Source organism: Astatotilapia calliptera, chromosome 7 (genome assembly GCF_900246225.1).
Source record: "Astatotilapia calliptera chromosome 7, fAstCal1.2, whole genome shotgun sequence".
In the NCBI taxonomy this organism is placed as follows: domain Eukaryota; kingdom Metazoa; phylum Chordata; class Actinopteri; order Cichliformes; family Cichlidae; genus Astatotilapia; species Astatotilapia calliptera.
Window position 1 is genome coordinate 20802918 of NC_039308.1, and position 27060 is coordinate 20829977.

The following is a 27060-nucleotide window of genomic DNA, read 5'->3' on the forward strand; positions in this document are numbered from 1 at the left end:
ATACCTTCAACAGGCCGTCTATTTGCTTTTTCATGGAATATGGGGGGGAAGCAAATGTGGGCAATAACTGACCTATGACTTATAGGAAACAAATGTTGGGCAACAGATTTGAAACTGCAGAACAAGAGGCGGCTTGCTTATGTTCCTGGGGGCATTAAAAAGGATATCTTGTATTACGAGAACATAGCTAAGTGAATAGTTTCCACAGATAAAAAAAACAAAACACTTTTTACTGGCATGCCCTGAAAAAACTCCTAATTACATCACACTAAAGAAGGAAGGTATACAGTGACTGCTCAGCAAGTCTCCATTCTTTCTCATAAACAACCGTTTGCAGAAATATTTTTCAGGCTGCTGCAAACTTATTGTACAAGCGGTTTTTTTGAATTGTTTTGTTTGTCTTTCTGCCCACCTCCCAGCAAGCTTGCACAAAACATATGACAAGCTGAAATACATAAAACCTGGTGGACTATGAACAAAAATGGGCAATCTGATGAGTAAAGTAAGGGATTACTATTGCAAAAACGGTAATTAGATTACCGTTACTTCCCGTAGGAACGCTGCGTTACTGCGTTACTAAAACCGTGATTTTTTTTTTGCAAGAATGTCTCATGACAGTGACAGTGACTAAGCAAGTGCGATGTTCTATATCGAGTGCAGGAGAGAGTATGAGCGTGCAGCGTTTAAAGCGTGGAAGTACTGACCTTACTTTAAGTTTGATTCCATAAAAAGTGACAAAAACATTAGCGTCCTTTGTGTGTGGGAAGAAAACTTCTTGTTACAGCGAAACCCCCCTAAACTTCCAAGCAAGCACTGAGTGGGATACGACAGAGAAACTCGCGGATTCTTCAACTGACCGCGGCACACCTGCACCAGCGTAAACCTCCGCCTACCCCACTCCTGCTTTACAGGTGAAAATAGTGCAACAGGACCGCTAGTCTTTGACTTTAATTATTTTCTGCTGTGTTTTACTTGCATCTATTTGAAAGAGTGAGTGTAAACACAAAATTTTTTTTTGCTTGATGCATGAAGTTAAAAGATTACAACTAATAAAACAAGTTTTAAAAAGGGACTTTTCCTCAATTTACAACCTCTTCAGGTTGTAAATTGTGTTTTTAAAAAGTAACTAAGTAACTAAGTAATTAATTACTTTTGAAAGTAAGTAATCAGTAAAGTAACGGGATTACTTTTTGGGGGAAGTAATCAGTAATTAGTTACTGATTACTTTTTTTAAGTAACTTGACCAACACTGACTATGAACAGGCCAAGTCAGAAATATTTCACTCAGAAATGTTTGTGTGATCCTGACAGGCTTTGAGTAGCGATTTACGTGGAGGTTTGGGCACTCATAGAAAAATATTCACCTACCAGGTCACTCACCTATCTGTATATCGGTGGGTAGGTTCATTCAGCAGCAGACCGTTGGGGGCATGTGTGAAGGGTGGCTGACGCAACAGGCGGTAGCGTAAAGGCTGGCAATGGTTGCAGAGTTTATAGTCTGGCTTGGATGTCAAGAGAGTGGCGTCGATCTCCAGATGATGCTCCATAGTGTAGAACTGTACCCCATACACCTCTTCCTCAATGTCCAGCTTCATAGTGAGCGGGGTATCACAGAAAACATTGCTGGGACCCAGTGAAATGTTGTTTCCACTGACGGTCAGCAGCAAGATGTTATGGATCGCAGGCAGCGCTGTTTCCTCGCGGCTAAGAAATGTAACCCACACAGTCAAGGAGTCAGGTACCAGTGGGTAGGCGAACTCTAGCTGAAGCATGCAGCCCTGTAAAGGGCACTCTGGCAGGCCAATGATGTCTTGCTCGGTTGCTGAATGAGGGCTCCAGGTACGCACACTTGGTTCACAAGCCTGCTCCACATCAGGAGGGCCTATGGGATGAAATTACAAAGCAGTCACACACACACACACACACACACACACACACACACACACACACACACACACACACACGTAGGCAACACAAAAACTTTAAATAATTCACAAGCTTATGTTGACCATTTTAGATACAGCTATGGGTGATTATTAAACACTCATGCAGACACATAATGATGAATTCAAATACACTATTGTACAGAACTATTTTAAGATAACCGAACAGGTAAATTTAAACTAAATATTAAAAAAGATTGCTGACAGATTTTTATTTTTTATTTTTTTTAATCGCATCAACAATCTTTTTGGTGTATCTGCAGTGCTTGCAACATCAAGGTTGAGGTGAAACTGAGAGTTCATTGTGAGTCCATCTGCAGAGGAAAGGCAGAGCTGAGGTGTGTACCTTCTGAGAGGGGCCCTGTGCAGGGTTCTCACTTCAGCGCAGTCATTACAACCTCTAACAGTCACACTCCAGCCATATTTGGAGTCCACACACAGCTAACTTGGATTATCCCAAGTGACGTACACTAACATTCATCAAGCACTTTTAGAAGCCAGCAAGCGGCAGACACTATGTTCTCCCTCAATTTCCTTTTGTGCATTTCCAAGCTGGCAACCAAAGAAGCCATTTGCTAACCTCATTTCTGGGCACCATGCAAAATTCCAGTGTTTAATCAAGTGAAGACTGAATATGGTTTCCAAGCCACATTATCTCAACACATTTATTATTGTACTGTAAGTGTGTGTGTGTGGCCAGTGTGGAGGTGAATTAAAGAAAAGAGAAAGAGAGTAAGAAATAGAGAAGAGAGGGAGAAAAGTGGGAGGCTGGAAGAGAATGAACTAAGGTACTCCAAGAGGTTGGCTTTGCTCGGCTCATGTAATCCCGGCTTTCTGGGTAAATTTTCATTGAGTTTGCAAGGAAAGGAGCTGTAGCCACTGAAAATATTTTGTAATGTCAGCTGTTATGGTGGGCCCCACTCCTGCTCTGGCACAGGAATTATGTGGTTGAAGATTTAAGAGGAGAAAGAGTAGAGGTGCCATTGTGTAACCCAAGGCAGTATAAACTGTTTTTTGTTTTGTTTTTAAAGTTGATTGGCAGTACCCTTGTTTGTTTTGGGGTTTTAAAAATGAATTTAATGTAGCTTTATATGCAAATGACGTTTCCACATTCAAATTTTACACATTCCAAGAAATTGGTGCCATTTGGATTCTTGTAACAAGGTTTTGTTTTGGGTAAAATGGGTTAGTGCTTGTTATTTTTTGTTTTCGCTGCAGTTTTTGTTCCCCTTCTGTTAAAAATTTGAATTTGTCACATCCCTTTTTACAACCCCAACTCTGAAAGAAGGAATGGGATAATTTGCAAGAAAATTTGTGTAAAAAATATTTGTGCTATTCACAGTAGTAGATACAAAACATGTCAAATGTTTAGACAGAAAAATACCACCACCCCTCATTATGAATTTAACGGCAGCAGCACATCGCAAATAAGTAGAGACAGTGTTTACCACCATTTCTTTTATTTAACAGGAGCGCATGTGGGAGCTGGGGAGACTTTTAGGAGACAAATGTTGTTCTTGGCTGTTCTTGTCTCAGTCCTGGGTCATTTTTATCATATTTTGTTTGGTGACACATTGGTTTAGCATTGTCTTGCTGAAAGAAGTCGTGATCTGAATGACAACATTTTTTACGAAACCTATATATACCTTTCAGCACTGATGGGGCCTTTCCATATGTCCAAAGTCACTAAATACAAACTCATACCTTCAGAGATGGTGGCTTTTGAACTGAGCAGTGGTAACAAGCGAGATGGTCTCTCAACTCTTCAGTCAAATTTCAATTTGTTTGACCACAAAACAATTTTCCACTTTGACCCAGAGAAGAAAGTAGCATTTCTGGATCATGTTCACACATGGCGTCTTCTTTGCATCATAGTGCTTTAATCCCAGTTCCAGTTAGCACAGCAAACTGTGTTCACAGATAAGGATTTGTGGACCTGTTCCTGAGCGATTCTGTGACTTCAATGATAGAATGATGTCTGTTTTTTAATGCAGTCCTGCTTATTGCCACCAGGCCTGGGGGCATCCAATATTTGATTTCTAGTCTTGTCCAAAGGCGTACTAAGATTTCTCCAGATTATCAAGTTTTTATTATGAGATTATGTACTCTAGATGATGAGCTATCCATAGACCTCACAGTTTAAATTGAGGATTATTATTTTGAAATTGTCATATAATTTGTAACTGCAGTTTTTGTGCAGATTAGTGAACCTCTGCTCATCTTCACCTCTAAGAAGCTCTGGCATTCTAACATGCTCTTATTATACCCAATAATGTCACTGAGGTGTTGCCAATTAACCTAATTTGCTGCAAAATGTTCCTCCAGCTGTTTCTTTTTAGTGCCACTTACTTTTCCAATCTTTTGTTACCCCATCATCAAATTAAAAATGAGCTTTGAAAGTTGCTGCATTCTGTTTTTATTTACATTTTACACAAAGTCCCAGCTTCTTGAGATTTGGGGTGATGGAAGTTCCCTGATCGTTCTCATTAAGAAATGACTCATGAAGTAGCATACTTTCAGTTGAAATGCAAGGCCTTCCCCGAAAAAGACATGTGGATGTGAGCATATGCTGCTCTAAAAGCTGTTTACTGTGTGCAGAACTGATGAACTGATGATTATAACTTTGGCATAGGTATGAATGTCTGCTGTCTCTGTGTAACCCCTCTGGCAGAACCTTGTCTTTGACCCAATGGCAGCTGGCAGCCAAATATTTTTCAGTAATTGTTGAGCTAGGTTAAACTTTTTTGCTGGACAACCCTGCATATTTCCTCCATTTGTGTTACTCCAATACTTCTTTTTTTGTTGTTGTCTGGTTGATATGAGGAGAGATTTATATTTTTTACCAAATGTATTTTTTGTTTCTTTCTGCTAATCAAGCAAATCCTTCGTTTGGAGGTTTATGCTTAACTTTAAGAGTATTACACTCTGTGAGGCTTGCTTTTTGCCACATTTAAACTTTATTTAATAACTGTCTGTTAAATGCATCCTAAAGGCTCCTTGTCAACAAAAATGGAATTCCTGACTCGGCAATGACACTGGCCAGAAAACTGCGGCTGAAACATTTTGCTCTTTTCAAGTCAAGACAATTAATACTGGCTGTAATCGGTGAAGTACAACTCTAGGATAGATGTTGGTTACAATCATACTGATCCAGAAAAAGTCCATAGAGCTGGATGAATAAACAGACAGGGATATGTCCGGGCATGCACACTTTATGCTTTCTAAGAAGTGTCTGGCTCTGGCTTTCACTATCGATGACTCACTGTCACACTGCTACACACTTCCTCACTTAGAAGGCAGACGTCAACCCGCCCCCCCCTCCAATGCTTTTGCCCTGACACATACAAACAGAGAGACACTTTGCAGACACACAGACTCACTTATACAGGCAATGGGCACTCTTGTCTTGAAAATATATATCAAATCAGGTAGCATTTACAAGCCTTTTTTTAAATTTTAAGTTATTTTGGTGCACAGTGAAGGAGCTAACTACTATAACTCAAATAGTTATACCATAAGAAAATGTTACAAAATTTACAAGGGACTTTATGCTCTCTGTACACTAAAGTCACTGTAAATTTGGGGTGAATGTGTTAGAATTAAATAGATTTTTTTAGCTGAAGCAGCAAATGTGTCCTTTGATTGTGACAGAATGACCAATGCGCTGTGTTTGATCCTGGCAGGATGGATGACGATAATCTCATCCTTTGATATATTGTTTTGTGCTCTGTAGTGTCAATTTGACATCAGTAATGAAAGACAAGTGATAAATTACATGTGTAGAAGCTATCAAAGTGTCAAGAAAGACTACCAATATCATCAGCTCTGTTCACTTCATTCCTCTCGTTTAATTCCCAATGAATCCATCCATTTATCAAACCATCCATTTCAGATGTACTTATTCCATCCAACTGTTTTCTTCCGTTTATCTAAATCAGGGGTGCTGGAGGGGCTGGAGCCTCTCCCGGGTGCCATAAGGCAGGATAAGGGGTCCTGAACAGGCCGCCAGTCTGTCACAGGGCTAACACAAAGAGACAGACAACCATTCATGCTCTCATTCACACCTAAAATTTAGCATCTCAAATTAACCTAATGAGCGTGTATATAGAGTGTGGGAGGAAGCCAAAGTACCCAGAGAGACACCAAACGGGCACAGGGAGATCATGCAAACTCCACGACAAAAGGCCCGACACTTGGCCGGTGGACTCAGGCCCAGGACCTTCTTGCTGTGAGGTGGCAGTGCTAATCACCATTCTGCTTGCTGTTTTTCTTTGTTTGTTTGTTTGTTGTATTGTTGTTTGAGCCTAATGCAAAATAGCAGTCTATGCTTATAATGTCAGGCAGACAAATCTTTAAAAACTCTTTTAGTGAGGTGTCTGCAATCTCTGATTTTTCACAGATGCTTGCTGTTTAGTTTAAAGGATTAAATCCATAGATATTTAGAGAAAATAATGTTTGTGCTACAGATTGCAAGTGAAACACTGCAAAGTAAAGCAAAATACAGTTGTCAAACATACACATCCTGAACCTTTTCGCTTGCATCGTGCAGTACTGTTTTCAATCAGTCCTCCTTCACTCATGTCACCAACCACATGCAATTCTCTTAACTATCTTGGGTGGTTTCGATCCCACCCAATCTCTCTTACCCACTCCTGGAATCCATATCCATGTGTTTTTGCCCCCCCCCCCCCCCCCATTATTGCTTTTTTACTTCAGCCAAATTTCTCCAGGGCTTAGAGTAGTAAAGATTTATGAGAAGCATTCTGGCTCACCCTGGCCATGCTAGTGTTTCCCAGTCAAGTAGTATAAGGAGGAAGACATTGAAGAACAGGTGCCATGTATGTTTGCATTCACGTCAATGCGCCCATCTTCCAAAACAGGAATTTTTGCCAGTAATCTAACTATAATAATCTTAAAGCAAGTAATTTAATGTCTAGCATTCTAATGACAGAACGTGACTACTGATCACATTTGCAACATTATAGAGGGACAGCAGCTGCAGTATTCTGTGTATCCAGTGAGAAGCTGGCCCGAGCAGAGTTAAGAGAGAACCAAACAAAGACCCTTTCCAAGAGGGAAAAAACAGTTTAAACACACATCATATTAGACAAGCCCAGACTTGCCTCTGGTTCACACACTATAACCAGTGTAAAGGCAAGGTTCAGCAGCTGCTGTTCAGCATCCACACATACTGACACATGATTCAGAATTTTAATCATCTTTGATTAGGATTCATTTCTAGCCTTGTGTTGTGGTTTGACTGTTACCGCAGGTATGACTTTATTATTTATATTTATTGTCACTGATGTGTACGTGAATGTAAAAGTTGAATTTATTTATTTTTATATAAGAGTCTGCTGTATAAACACTCAGCAGGTGCTTTATAAGGTACACCCTATGGACCTAACAAAGGTACATGGGATGTACACATCCTATTGCTGCACCTGTTGGATTGACATCTGGTGACTGTGGTGGTCATTTCAGTACACTGAACTCCTTGTGATGTTCAAGAAACCAGTTTGAGATGATTTGGTCTTTGTGACATTATGCACTGTCCTGTTGGAAGCAACCATCAGAGGATGGGTGCACTGTGGTCATAAAGGGATGGATATGGCCAGCAACAATATTTAGGTGAACTGTGGGATTTAAAAAATTTTTAGTTGATGAGCAAAGTGTGTCAACAAAATATCTCCCAGACCATTACACCAACAGTAGCACCCTGAACTGGATGGATCTATGCTTTCATGTTGTTTATGCCAACATCCAAATATCACAGCAGAAATTCAGACTCATCAGATCAGGGGATGTTTATTCAATTTTCTGTTGTCCAATTTTGGTGAGCCTGTGCAAACTATAGTAGATTCAGTTTCCTGTTCTTACCTGATAAGCACAGCACCTAGTGTGGTCCTCTGCTGCTGTAGCCCATCTGCTTCAAGGTTTGACATGTTATGCATTCCAGAGACGCTTCTCTGCATACCTTCTTTGTATTATGTGGTTTTCTGAGGGGCTGTTGCCTTCCTATGTGCTCAAAGGACTTTGACCTCTGCCATTTTTGTTACTCACTGGTTATTTTCATTTTTTCAGCTCATTCTGTGTAAACCCTAGAAATGGCTGTGCAGGAAAATCCAAGTAGATCAGCAGTTTCTAAATTTCCTTTTTTTTAAATGAAGGATTATATAATTTATGCATAGTTATTTCATGAATATGTGCATTCCTGTCATTTTGTAGGTTAGGAGTTAAGCTCATATTTAAATAACTCTGCTTAAATAAACGTTTGTTGTAAAATGTAAATCCTAGTAATTCTATATATTTGATCACATCAATAACATTTTTGTGAAATTAAATTTAATTGAATTTGAAAAAATTCAGTATTAAACAGTGCTTATAGTGCTTCATATGAGAGATAAATAAACATATATTCAATTTAAACTAAAATAAAGCACAGTAGAGACAAGTATAGATCCAAAGAAAACCTGTCCAAAACAATCAAAACCTTGCCAGCCTCTTAAATTGTAAGGCCTAATAATGACTGGATAATAGATCTCGGTCACAGAAGCTGCAGGGTTGCCCGTTCCTGTTATGGATTCTGGGCTGGTTCTGCACAACCTTATTAGTAATTATGGTTTTTCCCAGTTGCTAAGATCCTTTTTTCTGAAACCGTCCCCTCTTTTCTGAAAACTGTAAACACAAAACCCAATTTTCAAACAACATTAACAAAACCTCTGACTCTACTGGCAAAAACCAAACAATCACATCAAAACAATTTTATCTGTGCCCAAAACCGCACAAAGTTTTCAGATGACAGAAAAGTCAAAAAAATAATAACACTACAGAGCATTCCTTAAACACTACAGCAAAAACAAAAAGATGAGACATTTTTTGTGAGTAAATTATAGGCATGTAAATCTCATACTATACGTTTCAGGCTGTCCATTGTATGTACACAAACATGGTCATTCCCAATTGCCAAGTTTTCATCTGACATTGTTGTTCTCGATCTCCCATTTCCTCCTTTGCGCCTCACATTGTTTCGATTTATTGTTGGTATCAACCGTCAGCTCATTCTTGCTGGCTGCGCACTCTGTGCTGGCATTTGTTGGTTAACATCAGCAACAAGCCATTGTGTTTAAGAAGTGACATCTGTTTTGCAGTTGTGTTTAACATCTGCCTCCTGTAGTTAGGATTATACATCACAAGTGAATAACTGTTCGAAATGTGTTTTAGTGAGTGTGAATATGTTTAGAGATTTGCAATGAGAGCGAATGAGATCCTGCAAATTGCGCTTAACTAAGCGAAAACTAATTAAGCCAAACAGTCCAAATTGGTAAATGGACTGTGCTCACATAGCGCTTTTCTACTTTGAGCATTTAAAGCACTTTCTTACAAGAAGGCTCATTCACCTATCCACACACACTTTTTTCTGTGCCCAACCAGTTTTAACCAAATGTTCACACACTCACACTTTGATGCATTGCAGGCAACTCGAGGTTCAGTATCTTGCCCAAGAGTGCTTTGACAACCAGACTAAAGGGGCCATGTTTTTATTTTATTCTGTTTTGTGTAGACAAGTTGGCAAAATATAACTTTCTAAGATAAAGTCAATAACACTACAAAACATTATTATTACTATTATTATTACTATAGTTATTTTTAGGGGTGCTATGATGAAATTTAGAGATGCCTGAGCACCCATGAAAAGGTTTAAACGCCCTTGTGAGTGAGTCATTGCAACATCTTGATTTCTTTTCTTTTTCAGCCGTTCTGTAGTACATTTGCTGGAGCGCTCTTGCTCTTTGTTCTGTTGCATGACCCTGTTCCAGCCAAGCTTTGGCAATAAGACAGATGGCCTGACTCTAGAATACTTCATGGTCATGGTCAACTCAATAATTACAAGGCCCCCAAGTCCTTTGGCTGGACAAATCATCTCCCTTACACCGCCATGCTTCACAGCTGGTGTAAGGTGTTTGTTCTGATATTCTATGTTTGTTTTTTATTAAACTTGTTGCTCTGCTTTATGGCCAAATGCCTCCACTTTGGTCTCATCTGCCCAATGGACATTGTGCCTAAGAGTCTAATTGTGCTGTTGTGAGTTTTACATTTAAGATGCTAACTGAGGTCTGTGGATGTACCTCTTGGGTTTTATTGCAGTTTCTCTAATCATTACACTGTCTTCAACAAGCAGTTGATAAGGTGCACCTGACAAAGTGGTCGCTGAGTGTTTATATTATTTCAAATGTTTATTGCACTTTTAGCTGCACTTAGTTACATGCATGCATAATATCCAAAGTATGTTTGATGCTGCCACTGCCAGGACAACAGTGAGATCAGAGGTACACAGATGGGACAGCAACTATTTTTAAATCTTAAATACTTCATCTCTACTGCCTTATTTATGTCCCAGTCCAATTCCTCTTCTTTCAATTCAGCACCAGGGCAAGACTAGAAAAGGGAAAGACAAGGCTCCTCTCAGTAGAGCGTTAGCGCTAACATGTGATCTTTGACCTTGGTTTTGGGCCTGAACCTGCATATGGGAATTGTGATACCATACAGCACCATCCATTGGGAAACGACCTCCTTGATCCTTCCATGTTGTCCCACGGCCCAAGTGTTATGAATCCAGTGAGTCATTTGCATAGTTTAGGGTTGAGTCAGTCACCAAAGGTTTGTGCATGTTGGGGTACTGACTCACACAAATTAAACAAACAAACAAGCAACAAAAAGTTACCTCAAATTGTGTTATGGTACTGTAAACTGTGGATGTGGTGTGGTTTTTATATGAAAAATTGCTTTTAGAAGAAAGAGGTCAAAAAATCAAGAAAGTGACAGATGTCTGAATGACATCAAAGATGTGTTTCTTTGATGTAACAAAGATGTGTTACACTTCCACAGCAAAAGCCAGACTAGACTGGGAAAATTCAGTGTCAAAAAGAAGTCAAGTATAAAGTACTGTACTGTACCTTCAGCCTCTCGAGGGGACCAGTGACCAGATGGATCACATGGTCGTGGAGAAGACGAGTTTGATGCATACTGTAGTAGGACTCTCCCTTCAGTGCATTTGTCACACACTGATCCCACTTCTCTAGGAAACCAACAGGCAGTACAGCAACCAACTTAGATACATACCAAATACACGTCATTTATACGCAATAAACAAAAACAAGAAGTGACAAGACAATTGTAACAATGTTAAGCTTATTAAGCCCTTTAGATTTGGACTCACTTTCAAGTATGTAACTGTGTAAACAAGATATTTAGTATTAAATTCCCATCACAATACATGGATGTATCAGAACTATAACATATCTAGTTCATCTCACCTGTCATAAAACTGTCCGGAAATTGGTGGAAACCATTCCAGGGTGATGGAATTATGATGCTGCTCAACCACCTGAGGAGCCATTGGCACCAGAGGAGGTTTGGAAGCAGGCTGCCAGGTCTGATAGATGAGGTCCAGGTAGCAGTGCATCCTAGCCACCTGGTTCATTGTGAAAGAGTCTGTACAAGCATCATCTGCAGAAAAAAGAGGTAGTTAATCAGTGTGAGGATACAATTTGAGATTGATCATCGTGCAGGTCCATTTTCTATGAAGAGAACAAGCTACTTTAACAAGCTACAAGATAATTTATGAGCATTTTCCCTTTAAATAACTTTTTAAAATTCTTTAGCACATTATGAGTGCCATGAAAGATTCGCTAATGCTGAGATTCCCTAATACTTTTTACACACACTATGCACACAGACTCAAAAAGTTCTCTGGGACAATTTCTATACATTAGCTGTGACACACAAAAAGGGTAACTATAAAGTTTTCCTCTGGTAAGTAGCTCAACACATGCAGAGGCCCAGTCTCACCTGCATAACTCATGTAATTGTTAAACGGTGTATGCGTGAAATGACGGATGCCACAAGTATCATTGCCTGGTTCAGGATCGCTGCAGCCTTTGTATTTGGAAGTGGGTTTGGTGTCTGCACACAAGTCCCCAGTCTCCATTGAGGGCTCAGTCTCCAAGCACGCATCATTGCATGATTCAGTCTCGGACACACCTCGAAACACGTGGTAAAGGCCGAGGCTATGACCAATCTCATGGACCATTGTGTCAGTGTGACCAAATGTGCCGTAGAAGGAAGGATTCAGCACAATTCCACCTGGAAAAACACAGTGAAAGAAGTCACTCGCACTCAATCACACACCACACAAATGCCTTTTCCTAATGTAGTGTAAAGTAATTGTGGCACAGGGGTATGATTCAGACAATACATTATTCATGGGCCTCCTCAGCTTCATTATCACCTTCTTCCCTGTTAGAGCTGTGATGAAGACAGAAACTGCTTGGGGCTTGAACTGTAATTACTCCAAATCAACAATCTGGGCTGCCAAAGAAGTTGAAGGTGATGTGTGCCTGTACTTATGTAACTGCATGTGAGTTTGCATGCATGCATTTATTTATGCGCTTTGTCTTTTACCCAAGTGTGTGAGGGCTTCTTTGTCCCAGGGCCATGTGGCAACCCCTGCCAGATCTTCATCAGAAGAATTGGCAAAGAAAACATTCAGGTGAGTTGAGCCATCCAACTGCAAAATCTCTTTGATCTCTTTCATATCCAAATAGGCTCTGTGGAAAAAAAACCCAAAACAACACAAACACAGTATTTCACATTAAGTTAATGGCTTAACAATTAAGACAGTCATTTCCAGATTTCACCAAGTCCAAAAAAAAAAGAAAAAAGAAAAGAAAAAACACTGTTCCTAGCCAAAAGAGCTTATGCAGTGTCATCATTCACGAAACCAGAACTCAGATTTAGGTCCCTAATGAACTAAAATATTTATTTAATGTGCTGGCAGTTGCAAGGACCTTGAAACCAAAAGAATGAAGTTCCAAGAAGAATAAATGATCTTGTTGAAGCCAGCTAGTGTTTTAAACCATGTGTACAAATTAATAAGGACGTAATAAAATGCATCTTCTTCAGCTGGTTAGGGGTGAAGAATGTTTTCCTTCCTCCATCCAAAATGAATGTTGACTACAAACTATCTGGCACTGCCAACAAGTACTTACATAACAATAAAATTATGTTTTACTTTCTTTCACCAGCGACTGTACACCAGGAGAGGGTTGTGATGTTTTTAAATATAATTATATTATTATAATCACTGTAAATCAAGTTGCCATCAGTCTGATTTACACTGAACTAATTTCAGGCTTTAAGGCTCATTTACATTTTTGTGGTGGAAGGGAGAGTACAGACCATGTTGTTGACGTTATCATTTAGAAAGTACAATAAACCGTATAATAATCCCAAATGTGCAATTATTGACAGAGTTTGACTGGAACTACAGTGCATGCTAAGAGTCACTATGATGTTTTTCTTTTTGTGTGCATGACAGTGTTTTATGTTGAAGGACGAATCAAGTAATAGCCAGTTCTGAAATGGTTCTGGCACCTTATAATTTCAACATACAAGCCACATATACTTTACTGCTGAAAGTCAAATTAGACACTTGATATTGTTTCAGTTCTTTGAGGTTTGTGGACATTTGTTTACTCACAGCTCTACTAAGATCCCGCCACAACATTTCTGTTGGGTTGAAGTCTAGACTTTGACTGGGTCTTTGAAACAGCTTCTTGAGATCATTGTCCCATAATTTCCGAATTCAGCCAAACTTGATCCTTTAGACACATGACCTTAAAAGGGTCTGACTGAGTTAATGGCTGCAAGGTCCCGTGACTGCAAAACAAGCCTAAATTATTACCCCTCCACCACCGTGCTTGACAATTGGTGCGAGTTGTTTGTGCTGATGTGTTCTGTTTATTTTTTGTGGCACTTTGCCTAATGGCCAAAACATTTCCACTTTGGGTTCATCTGTCTTGTGGGTTGATGAAACTTGGCAAACTTAAGCTGTGCTATCTCATTCCTTTTGTAGAGAAGAGGTTTTCCTGTGTCGACCCTTCCAACCAAGCCATACTTGTTAAGCCTTTCTATCAGGAAGGTTTTACCATGTTAACTGAGGCCTGTAGAGTCTGAGATGTAGCTCTTGTTTTCTTTTTTTTGTATTTTGGCTTGTTTGTGGGACTTCTTGACTCTTCCTGAGATGTGATAGCCCAGGCCACCAGACCTCCAAAACTCCTGTTTTTATTATTTGATTAGTAGCAATTGGCTTCTACCCTTTTAGTTCTTACAGAATCTTGTGGGTGTGCTTGGTTTTTCAAAAAACTACTGGGTCCTAGGAAAACTTTTTTCCTTTTTTTCCCACATGATTGCACTCCAAAGTTGTAAATATATATGTATATTGTGATAAATATTTGAAATATGAAAGCCTTTTTCTTTGAATGTCTATAAATACCAACATTTTTATACAATGCATGAGAAAATTTTACTCTACCCTTTTGTATTAAGAAAAAATATTATAATTTATATGATGGATTCTTAGCATATAGAATGAAATAATGTCCTACAACAAGATGTTCTATTCACTGCATCATGAGTTTTCTACCGAGAATCTGAGACCAGTCTGACTTTATGTCAGCCTGACATTTGAATTAATTGTTTAGGTATTCCGATGTCTCCCTTCTCAAGGCATAATCTTCTGTCTCAGGCTCTGTGAGCATTAACGGCAGTACAAATGAGTGCAATCACTCAACACAATGAGATATCTTTCCAGCAGTGAAACTGTCATTCATTTTATGAACACGTCAAGCACAGTTTTCTCTATGAGCCTGGCTGGTGGTCCTGGCAAACAGCATCAACAAGCTCAGTCATCTCTTGGAAGAGTCAGTAATTTGTTGCATATGCTGAAATGATAGTTTATTCTTTCCCTTTGGCTTAGGGAGACTTTTGAAATAGATATTCAGTGGATGTATAAACAAGAGTTTATCAGAAACAAAACAAGACCCAAGTCATGCAAATTAGGTCTGTAGATGTTTTGACCCATTTTGTGTGACCCTTTTGCCTGCCTTTTATTTTGTGCTCACATTTTGCATGTCCTCATAAGATTAAGTGAACTGAGGCTAAACCTGACTCTCCTCCAGTAAATAAAAATAAATTGATTTCATTCACTGTTCTTCTTCTGTGGTCACTTGTAGAGGGCAAAAGGCAAAATGCACCCTGGAGACCCGGCTGCCAGTCAATCACATGATTAGCTCAGGAAGACATATCCACACCTACAACCACTTTAAACTTTGGATTGTGGGAGGACAGCCACATAGGCAAACTCCTCAGAGAAAGGAGAAACAAAACAGGAGGTCCAAATTTAAATGCTATTCACTTTGCTTTAATTCAGTGTCATTTTAATCATAGACTTCCCTGAGCACGTTGGATTTTATTAACTTAGTACATGAAAAGTGTAAATTGTTTTTAAAATTTGTTGAATCGATTCCAGCACCAACTTTTCGTGCATGCAAATCAATTTGTAAAAGTTTTTTTTTTTTCACTACATTTCATATTACATTTGTCCCACTTAAGGGAACTGAGGTAAATATATAGATAAAAGGAAAATCTTCAAAGACTCATACCTTTGTGAAGTGTAATCCTGGACTGAGCTATTTATATTTACTCTCCCACTCAATACATGAAATGGGTGAGTATGTTTTGAATTGCTATGAAGTAAGGTGGTGCATAGTTCCACTGAATGCATGCACCTGATTTGATTACTTTACTATGCCAGCTGAAGTAAGTCACCAGAGGTTATCACAAACAAGTGTCACAAACTACAGCTGTTTAATTAAGTGAACGATCCTGTAATCATTTAAAAGTGGAGATGTCAGATTTGATATCTTCATGTTTCAGATGAATTACAGTGTTTTGTTTGGTTGCACCAATAGGCGTAGCTGCATGGGCATTTTAGCATTAGAAAAAATATGTCTTTGCATGCTGTTTTTCCTATTTATGGTATCAGGTACTTTAAATTGTAATTCAGAATCAGAATCAGAATACTTTATTGATCCCTGGGGGAAATTATTTAATTGTCGTGTGTTGCATCTGTGTGTGTGTTTTGAAACAGGGTCTTTTTCCTATCTTCTAGAGATCTTCTGAGTTAGACATCTTATGCAACTCGGTGCATTTTAGCATGTAGACATGGTCAAGACGACCTGCTGAAGTTCAGTCAGAATGGGGAAGAGAGGTGATTTACAAGACTTTTGGACGCCAGATGAGCTGGTCTGAGTATTTCACAAGCTGCTGATCTACTGGGATTTTCCCATACAACCATCTGTAGTTTTCACAGAAAATGATCGGAAAAAGAGAAAATATCTTCAGTGAAAATGCCTTGTTGAGTCCAGGGGTCAGGGGAAAATGGCCAGGCTGCTTGAAACCAACAGAAAGAAAACAATAACTCAAATCGTCACTGGATTGAACTACTGGATGTAGAAGACCGTTTCTGAGAGCACAGCACATGGAACTTTGAAGTAGATGAGCTACAGCAGCAGAAGACCACACTTGTTAGCTAAGAACAGGAAAGTGAAGCTACAACTAACACTGGCTAACTAACACTGACAATAGAAGATTTGTAAAATATTTCTGTCACCAGATCTCAATCCAATAGAAAACTTTTGACCTGTGATGGAACGTCTGTATAAAATATTTAAATGTATGCCTCATAGCATATGTTCTTGTAGCCTAAAAACAGTATTTTAAAAGTCAGTAACACTGTTGTTTGGCAGTGTTTTGGAAGAATTTTGACCAGTGAGATAATTTATTTTTCCCCACAGGAGTAACCCTACTAAAGTTACCACCAATGCACATTTTATATGCAGCTACACAAAGTGCCTCATAAAATCAAGTTTTGCTGGACAAATCTGCTTCTACCTGAAGTCGCAAGTCAAATAAGGGCTGCTTAGTGAAGATTCAGTGCTCCCCTAAAACAGACGTTTTCAATAAAAGGTTTAGTGTACTACATGCTTTCGTCAAGCCTATGCAAGAGCAACAGAGGGCATTCGCAGGGGCCAGGTCTAAGGAGATAGACAGAGAGAGAGAAAACAGATCATATAAGGTCCCTCTTTCTAATAATTTCAGGAATTTCATTATTTCCTCAGAAAATATTTGTCCAGAGTTTTTGGACATGCATGTTGGGAGAAAGGGGTCACGCGGTTTTTGATGCTGAAATGAATGAGTCAGCATCAGCAATGAATAAGGGGAGAAATTCTCTATTTAATTTACTAATCACAATTTCATTTTTTTAACAGCCTTGGCCCTTAACACTTTAGTGTGCAAGAGAGAATCAAAGCGAGACTCAGTTTTACTGTAGTCAGCTGACAAAAGCTGAACATACAAAAAGCTTTTGTATGTCTGTATGTGCATGTGTGCATGTTTCTGATTTCACACAGTGTTGACTATGTTGTCGTGGATGTTTTACATTTTCGTTTGCTGCCGTTACAGGAACTCAGTCCCCAATGACACTATCATAGGGATGTAACCAGAACTGCTCTGAGAATTGAACTATCTATCTTACTCAAACCTCCCTGCAAATTACCCTTTACCTCACTTTACACCAACCGCCCAATGTTCTCTCTCATAGACCCCTCAACTATTTCCCCATCCACTAACCCATGTTTCCCACTCTTGCCTCTTATCATGTTTTTTCAGCTTAGATGAGCCACTTGGGAGAGACAGGATTTTCCATGCATTTAACCACACTACTTTTGTCCTGGGAAAACAAGTTTCAAAGACTTACAAAGAGAGAGAAGGAGAGAAAAAAAAACGAGGGAGGGAAAGTGCAAAAGGTAAGGCGAGTGAAGAAAATTGATCCTAACTATAATGAAGCGTCACTGCAGGGCATCTCTGCTGGGGAAATTCAGGGGTCCATGAGGCAGCTCAAACTGTCGTGTTAATGCTTTTATATCTGATACATATTAAATGGGGGATTATGACTTCATCCATTTACATCCATATATAATTCATATAAAGCCATAAATTCGCCTCGTATACATGTGTCTAGGGCAGCTAAGTGTGAAAGCTGGGGCACGCTGGCATGGCAATGACAGTCTCATAGCCAAGAACACTTTTGAAATTAGAGGGGGCCCTCAGCTCCCCTGTCATCAAGTCGGTCAACACCACAGCCCCATCATTCATCTCTGTCTTTATTACTATACTTAGGCTCTCTTCTTTAACCTTCCAGCTTAGTCCTCGGAATATTTCTCCCTTCAAGGAAGACACATGCATAAGAAATGTTGCTGAGTTTTGTTTTTTTTAAATCATTGTTTAGAGACATATGAAACAGATGATTGGATAGCCCCGGGCCTTTCTACCTCTCCAAGTTCTTATCTGAAGTAAAAGCCCTTAATGGAGTGCTGAGTGTAACTCTCTCACTTTCTGGCAGAAATGTGTGAAACGCTTCATCAGAACCTTACTTGACTTCGGAACCACAGTCACCTTGCCAATGCAATATCAGCTGAATTCCCCCATGTGTCATATTTTCAAAGGACCACCAACAGAATCTGGCTATATATTATCTCGTCAAAGCCAGATGCGACCCTGCATTCCTACGATAGCCCACGTAAAGCCACCCACCTCCCACAATCCCTTCAGTCCTCTAGTTATGCAGAAAATCTACTTTTTCACTTCTCCCAGCCCCCACAAGAGTGCAGGTGAAACTTTGACAACCGGTGGGCAATGGCTTTAAAGGGGAAGTGAAAAGTCCTGGTATTTACACCCAAGCACTCCATTATGTTTTATGGGACAGGGGCTTAAGGTTTAGACGACCAACTGTAAAACTCTATGTCAAGAGCCCTGCACCAAGCTGGAATACAGCGTGGAGAAGGAGTGAAAGACATGAGACACTCCATCCATTAACCTGCCACAGGGAGAGGTATTGACTCAGGAGGGAGGGGGCAGGGATGGCAAGAGGCTGAGGGAAAACAGATGACCTGTTCGCTCCTGACAATGCCAAGCCAGAACTTCATTTTCTAAAAGGCTAAAATGGTTGATTGTGAGGTGTTTCCAAAAGATTTCTTTCATCAGTTGCTCTCAAAAATGTCATGTATTAAGTTCCTGTGTACCCTGTGATTTTGTACCTGTAATTATATCAATCTCTAATTGGGAATAAAACAAGCACGTATGTCTACATATGTCAGCTTGTCCAACAATAGATACTCATTCTACCATTCAGAAAGTGGATTCTCATTGCATGCATTACAGACACACTGTCAGATATATCAGGCTCCAGACACGAGAATGTTTAGCCTTAAAATGAATGCTGTCAGATAACATCAAATACCACCAAAACCAGAAGAAGTGTCAAAACCGAGGTCTGTGAAAACAATGCAAAACATTCTCTTCAGCCAAATGTGGAGCGGGGAGGGGGAAATATTATTAGTGGTATTTTCAGAAGAGAAACTGATGCAGCACCACTGAGCTGCGTGTGTCCTGTGTTAGCCAGATTTTTTTTTTTTAAACACTACATGTAAGTGGTAACAGGCCCAAATGCTGCAAAAATAAATGCAGGACCTCACAACCATTGTTCTCCTGCATACGCAGTACATTGTTCATCCAGAATTCCATAATTAGGGAGGAATGTCAAATTGTTTGTACTCTCTGCAAGTCTCTCTCCAGACATACCATAATCAAAACAAAATAAGCAACCACTTGGGGAGATTATATCTATGTTTTAGGCAAAAATCTTTCTTTCTGTGCATTTTATTTTCACTTTTGCTGCGATCCTTCCTTTCACAAGCCCATCTTTCAAATTGCAACAGCACGCATTTTGCCAATACTTGATGTCTAAATGAAGTAGTTAGAAACCCATTAATCAAGTGGTGGCTAATGATGACTAAGTTGGAAGGGATGTGGTGGGAACTGAGATATGGAAGCAATGGCAAACCCACCTGCATTACCCTCTGATGTTGTTAATTAGATGTCATTATTTAGCTATTTAGCAGTCATTTTAAACAACGGGACAGTGCCAGATAGACAGCGCTTCCAGCTTAGCTGTGATTGAAAACAGCCTCGTCTCCTTGATTCATACTAACAGAAAGACCCAAACAATCCCACACACTAGGTCTACCTGCTTATGTCCCTTTCACTTGTCCTCACATGACAGTGGCAAGAAATACTGACCAAGCCTTGCCGTTTCTCTCTCTTTTCCTAGCATACCATAAAGACCCCCTGCACTGTCCGCAAAAATGTTACACTCCACTGTGTTGAGTTTCAGTGTACCAAGAAACAAACAATCCTGCTATTGGAGGTCTGGCGCAAACCTTAATACAGCAAAATTCCAGAGATTTATTCTCCTTGCCAGCTTTTACTCATCATCTACAAACCACAATGAAGTTACCACAAAAACAAAAAAAAATTGAATGCATTTATGAGCAACCCCTGTCTTCTCCTGAAGTTATGAAATCACATAATATTCTTCTTCCTATACAGCGCTGCAAAATGCCTCGGGAATTTTGTTACAGAGGCTATTACATGCAAGTGAAATTACGTTCTTTACATTTCTTTTATGGATAATTCTTTACGAGAAGATGTTTAGGCACTCATACCTGTCTCATTGGGACTCTCAAGAGTGGTATTTCATTGAAGTGAATTCCTTTGCTATACGGAAAGAAAATATACTGGACCCTCCTTTTGACTCCTAATTGCCCTCAGGCTGTGTTTAGAATGTCACTCTTTCCAAACTCTCCTTCTATAATCAAGCCAGTTCAATGAAGACCTCTGGGTATAGGAGACAGAGTAGAAAAAGGTGGGGAGAGTTGGTGAAAACTGGATACAAGAATGAGTGGTCTGGCCTGCACGTTTGCTACCAGGAAAGTCATCCAGTTGCGTTTGTTTTACCCTGCTTAAGTGTGGAACACTGATTGAACCAGTCCAAGGCTAGATTGGACTTGCTGCCCCTGAGGATTTCCTGGGCCACACAGGCTGGGAGTTGAGTTACACTCAGCCTTAGCCCAAATGGTCGGGAAACAGTAGGAGTAGACATAAAGAAAAGCTTTCTACAGGGACACATGTATGGAAAGATTGGCTGTTTGATTTACTCTTGGCATTCGAGGCAATAGTGCAGAGTTGGTTTACCAAAATTACTCAATTATGTCAGAGTAAAAAAAGAAAAAAAAAGAACTATAAAATCAGTAAATGCTTTTTGGAGGATTACAGTAAAATATGTTTATTTAAAAAATACCAAAGAAAACACTGTATCATACGAAATGTCAAGAAAGTATTCTTACTTGTGTGGAGAGGAACGGTTGAAGCATGTCTTGGTCACGTCTGTCACATTGGGGTTGCAGCAGTCGCCAAGATCATAGAAGAAGTTTTCCCAGTTACACTCAGGGTCACATATACCATTACCCTGCTTGTGTTCAGGGCAGCTGTTTCGATATCTAGATATGCAGTCGCCTGCATCAAATCCTGTTAGCGGGTGGTTGCATTCTAGGTCACACTGATCATCGCCAATTTTGCTGATGTCACAGTTAGCTAAGATCAGGCGGTTGCGTAGAGAAGAGTTGGTCACGTTGTGAATGCTAAGCTCCCAGGTTATGTTATAGGGGCTGAAGGCGTCATTAAGCTGCTGATGCTGCAGAATGATCTGGTGGTCTGACACAGTTGGCCTTGTCCTTGCATCATCCCAAATATTTACAACACGATATCGAACTTTCTTTGGTCGGCGGAAGGTCCAAAGTTGGTTGTAGTTTCGAATGACCTCAACGTTGTCACAGACAGTTTGACCACAAGTTGGAGGTTCCAAGCTTGTGTCCAGGAATCCCTCAGCATTTCCATTTCCACCACCATTCACAAACCCTGACCTCGCACCTCCTCTGTGCTCAGGCTGAGGAAAACTACCATCTTTTACAGTCAGCCACTTACGACCTGGGTGCTCAAATGTTTCACGAATTATCAGCTTAGGTAGATCTTGGGGGTCCTCTTGGCCTTGCATATCCCTGATGATATGCCTCTGCCCTCGGGCCTCCCTCCATAGACTCACCCTTTCCACTGCCCCCCTGTAATTATGATTGAGTGCATTGCCCCCGATCATCAGCACTTTGCACTTTTGGGTCAAATGGCTGAAGACATCGCCGGATTGCTCTCGACTAACGGCGACCTGGGCTCCATTGACGAAGAGCTTCATGTACACGCCATCATAGGTGATTGCAATATGTGCCCATTGGTTTGGTATATAACGAGCGTTGGAGCGCATTGAGGTCACTTTGTGGGCACGGTCAGTTTTAAGGGAGAAGAAGAAGCGGGGATCGCGGTCGCCGTATTCACTATCCGCCTGGATGCCAAGCAGCCAGCCTCGGTCACTGGAGGCATAAAAGCATTTGTCGTAAAGGCCTGAAAAAAGAATGAAAAATCAGTCAGTATGTTAATACCTTTATTTGCAGGAGTTAAACAAAAAGAAAGTGAACACATTAACTAAAAGTTCATCATCTCCTGAGGAAGAGCTAGGAGCTATGCAGAAGTGGGCTTGTAGAATAACTATAACACAGTACGTCAGTTTCATTACCAGTTTTTCCTGTGATAATATTTCAGCATTACTTTCAATATATTCACTATATTATCAGTACCTTTTGAATATTTTATGCAATATGTGTAAAAGTGTCGTTTATTAAGGGGAAACAGGAAATGTAAGCAAGGTTAGTGAGCAAATATATTAATAGATTTTTTTTTTCCAATCTAAGACCTGAATATTGGGTTGAAGTGCTTGTTTAGCTAAGAGAGAACCAATGGAAATCTCTCACTATAGGCTTTTCATGAACACTGAGCACATTTAAAGTAGTTCATGTAAATGTCTCTTGCCAGTGGGTTAGCCAGAAAAGACTACTTTTCTGCTAAAGTCATGTTTTTGCAGAGGCACCAAAACACCTTTTTCCTGTTTTACTTGGACTGTGTATGCCAGCTTAAGCATTGTAATGTGTTTTCACTTCTTAGGGGATCTCTGAATGCTAACTGTTTGTTTGTTTAGCACTTGTTGAGGTACATGTGTGCAGGCACACAAGTCCACATCTGTGCATACTGCATGTGTTTATTAATGCGTTTCATGACTCTGAGCATATATCCATACAGTCCCAAGTGTGCAAATATTCCAAAACCACGGGGAAACGCCTTACAAGGTCCATTTCAGCCTGTGGAAATCTACCGTATGTGTTCACAGGTGGGGATAGACCTGCACTGCACTCTTGTAATTTCTACAATTGCCAACATCATGCGCTTTTATGTAATTATATCTACCCACAAAGAGACACTCGATCCGTGACCTGAAGACCCAGCTCATATAGATATGAAGTATTCTTTACAGTTGCCGTTACGATGAGTGCTTCAAATTCCTGTAAATGCCCTTCATATTTTTCTCTGCTGCCTTTATTATGGTGTGAAAGCTGATGATCACATCTTGGCCTCAGCTCACTTGTCAACTTGGGTGCCTTTGTTGCCCATCGATTAGGTTACCTGAGCCTCTAATAAGTGGCTGGCTAATGGTAATTGTACAGACCTGCTAACTTTGACCTGTTTCTAATTAGATGCACACTGCAGTGTGCGTTCCTTAACTTGGTATTTTCACGGAATAATGTTCAAGGGGTGAGGGTTGGGTTCAGCGTCAAGGTCAGTCCTTCAGTGGATGACGTTTTCAGGCTTTCCACTACACTGGAAGGAAAAAGCTTCCCATCTGCCAGCTAGAGCACTCAAGGCAAAAAAAAAAAAAAGGTGTGCTAAAATGCTCATAGGGCTCCTAGTGTAAACAGCTGTCATAATTCTGCCATGGTCAATTTATCTAACATGGTATGCTTTTCCAGACCCAATATTGTGACTGCTGGGTCTCGCACAAAAACACTTAGGCACACATATGCACATACTTATAAAGACATGCATATATACATTCTCATGAACAAATACACACACCCATGGCCATATGCACAGACAAAATGAAATAGTGAAGTGCACATTTGTGTTCACATATAAACACACACAAAGAGACTGGCGTGTGCTTCAGTCGACCACTGTTTCTGTCAGCTTCAAATGCAGCCCTCCTTGCACTTGCCATTTGTCTTCTTTTGTGAAAACACACTCAGGAAAAAAGGAAAAGTACAAAAACACACATACCCTCAAAAAGAAAAATGTCACAAGGTCTTGATAAAAAGCAGGAAGGAAGGGAACATTAAAGACTGTTTACTTTTGAACTGTTTTTGCTCTAAAAGGTCAAAGAAAGGCACTTTCATGGTCATACCTAAGTGACCACCAGCTATTTCCCCATGCAGACAATGGAAAATCCCAATGACATTTTAAAACAAACAAGGATATCATTCATAAAAATATCATTGCACTTTAAAACACTTACCTTTTGACATAGCTTTCAAGTCTCACTCCAAATTAATTCAGCTAAATAATTTGCAGTCATTTTAATTTGGGGTATTAAACAAACCCTTTTCCAAACTGCCATTCAGCCACAATAAGGCGGTGCATAGCTAATAATGCTTAGGACTGATAAGAAGTTTAAACCTCTAGTTGAGGTAACGATTGCTAAGAATAAGTGTTAGACTCTGAGCTTAACCCTTCTTTAAGCATCAACCTCTTTGTGGGTAACTAGCTGTGATCATACACAGCAATGTGCAAAAGTCTTGTGCCACACCTTATTGTCTAATATGTTGTTAGTTGCTGTGATTTATGGAAATATGTGCAAATATACATAGAGTACTACACTACACTTCAACCTCAATAACCAGCGCAGCCTCTCATAGACAAGCTTTCTTGTCACTTCAATGAGCAGATCTTCAAAGCTCTTCTTTGGATGTTGGCTGCCTCTGTTACTGTTTTCTGTCTCTGTCAGAACGATCCCACACTGCTTTAGTAATGTTGAGGTCCAAGCTCTGTGTAGGCCAATCCATGACTGATAAAGGAATGCGTTACTGCATTGGCAGTAGGACTTCTCTGTGTTCATAACATCCTCACCTTTGACAATATCCAAACACCACTTGCGGAATTGCGAAAAAAAAAAATCAAATTTGGATTCGTCACTCCATTAAGATCTGTTGCCATTGATTTTCAGTCCAGTCCAGTTCTCCTGTAATTCGGCAAACCTCAGCCTTATTTCCATGTTTTAGTTCCTTGAGAATGGCTTCTTATCTCTCTTTAGCAATCATTGGGTTTTATGTCAAGTTACTATTTACAAAGTGCCTAAAGATGTGATTGGCAGTTCTTTGCTCAGCTGTCTGTTATCTGCAGGCACAATATTGGTTCATATCTCTAGTTAGGTGTCTTTTTATGTATGTATGATACATAGCTTATGGTTAAAATATAAAAAAACAAAAAGACATTCTTATTCAAATGATCAACTCCAAGGACTGGACTGAAACTTAATGCAAAAGCAGCCAATGTCCAAAGAAAAACTGTGAAAGAGCTTCAGAAAGCCTGGAGAACTATTGCTCAAGACGGCTTAAAAGATTCGCAGGAAGGTCTGGCACCTTGGAAGCAAAATATAGGAAAATAAGAGGAAGCTCAAAGGTTTTGCACAGTACTGTATCACACTTAAATTAATAAACCAATAAGATACTTTTTCTAAGTAGCCATGAAAAAAAACCTTAAACAAACTTAGTTTATGAGCATGATATCTATTGTGTATCGTCCTGCAATGAGGAGATACATCTGTTATCAACTTAATTATCTGCCAGCGACTGCACATAATTGTCTCCAGCAGGTTATGAAGACAGCCTGCACTCCTCTTGTGATTTATTTTCCTCTTTCGGGAAAACCCGACATGACCTGGATACAAAGGCTAATCGGGCACAACAAATTTGGATAACATTCGGACGCAGAACTTGATGTTCTGATTGTGTGCTTAGAAAGGTATGTGTGTTTGTGAGTGGTACTCTGTAACAGTTCAAATACTAAACCTGGGATTAATTCTGACCACATGTAACTGTCAAATGTGACCCAGAGGGGTCTTGTGATTGGTTTTAAGGGGCTGAAAACTATTCAAATGTGTATTTACAAATGTTTTATTTGATCACATAGATACTATGAAACTATAGCTTGAATAGTTCCTTTATCATAAAAAATAGTTAATAAAAAAAAGCCAGTCTACAAATATGGGCTGCAAAAACTGATAAACCTCTTTAAATGCTGATATTTTAATATTTTGCCAAAACAAAAACTCTATAAATATAATAAAAGTAACTTAAAGCTAAGTCAGTCATACTGAGTGCAATAAGGGAAGATAGTTTTCTTTTATCTATTTTTTCCTTACTGAAGGCATTTTGGACACAATCCCATTCAGAATAATTTTATGAGGCCAGAGGAAAGAAACTCTTACTCCAACTGGTCAAAGAGTCTCAAGTAACATAATATATTTCACAGTTGAGACTGCGCTCACTCTAACTAGTCAGTTGCACAGAAAAGAGCATCCTGTAAGAACCGTATAAAAATGGGGGGGGGGGGGGGGGGGGGGTGTGCAATTGTGGCAGTCAAAAACAAGACAATAAAAAAACAGTTCCTCCAACAACACTGTGCTTAGATCAAAACATGGGGATGGAGCATTTTAGGGGCACAAGGATTTTGAGGTCTCAATTGGTTTTAAAAGATTAGGCTCAGTTGAAATTGTTAGACTGACAAATTTGTTGTCTTTAGGTCCAATCTCTGGCTCACTGATGGAAGGAAATCTTAAAACTGAATACACAAGGTTATACAGGAATAGTAATCTCTAGAAGGCAGTGGTAGGTGGGGGGCTGGGCACAACAACAACAACACCTGTAAAAAATGATGAAATCCCATACCACATCTGCAAGAACTATAACGTTCATTTTTGTCAGAATTGTGTACGAGATGTGTTTATTTAACTCTGTGGTCAATATGGAGGCCGCCCTTTGTGCTATTGCTTTACTGGATTGCATTATATTGCACAGATGTTCCTGTTATCATGTCCATCCTCTATAAAAAATCAGGAGTCACTCAGGTCACAACAGACCCTCTTACCCCCCTCTCCTCTAGATTAAGACTCTTACAAGGAACTGGCTTTCCAGAGCATGTTCCTGCCAACTGGCCAGGGTTAGCTACTGTATGTGAATACAGGCAGGCAGAAGTGAATTTTTTATTATTATTATTATTTTATTTTGTGTGTGTGTGTGTGTGTGTGTGTGTGTGTGTGTGTGTGTGTGTGTGTGTGTGTGTGTGTGTGTGTGGTACCAGGGTTTTTGTTTTCTGGGCGTTT

The 27060-nt window shown here is 39.8% G+C and overlaps 1 protein-coding gene across 1 annotated transcript in view; it reads right to left on the reverse strand.

Moving 5' to 3' along the window:
* The window catches only part of pappaa (pregnancy-associated plasma protein A, pappalysin 1a), a 115377-nt gene that overhangs the window by 85980 nt on the left and 2337 nt on the right, over positions 1-27060 (reverse strand). The window contains exons 2-7 of the mRNA XM_026173684.1: positions 21092-22196; positions 12408-12553; positions 11796-12089; positions 11261-11453; positions 10901-11022; positions 1381-1882 (exon numbers count right to left, since the gene is read on the reverse strand). Of these exons, the coding sequence (XP_026029469.1) occupies positions 1381-1882; positions 10901-11022; positions 11261-11453; positions 11796-12089; positions 12408-12553; positions 21092-22196 (2362 nt within the window). The remainder of the gene's footprint in view (positions 1-1380; positions 1883-10900; positions 11023-11260; positions 11454-11795; positions 12090-12407; positions 12554-21091; positions 22197-27060) is intronic.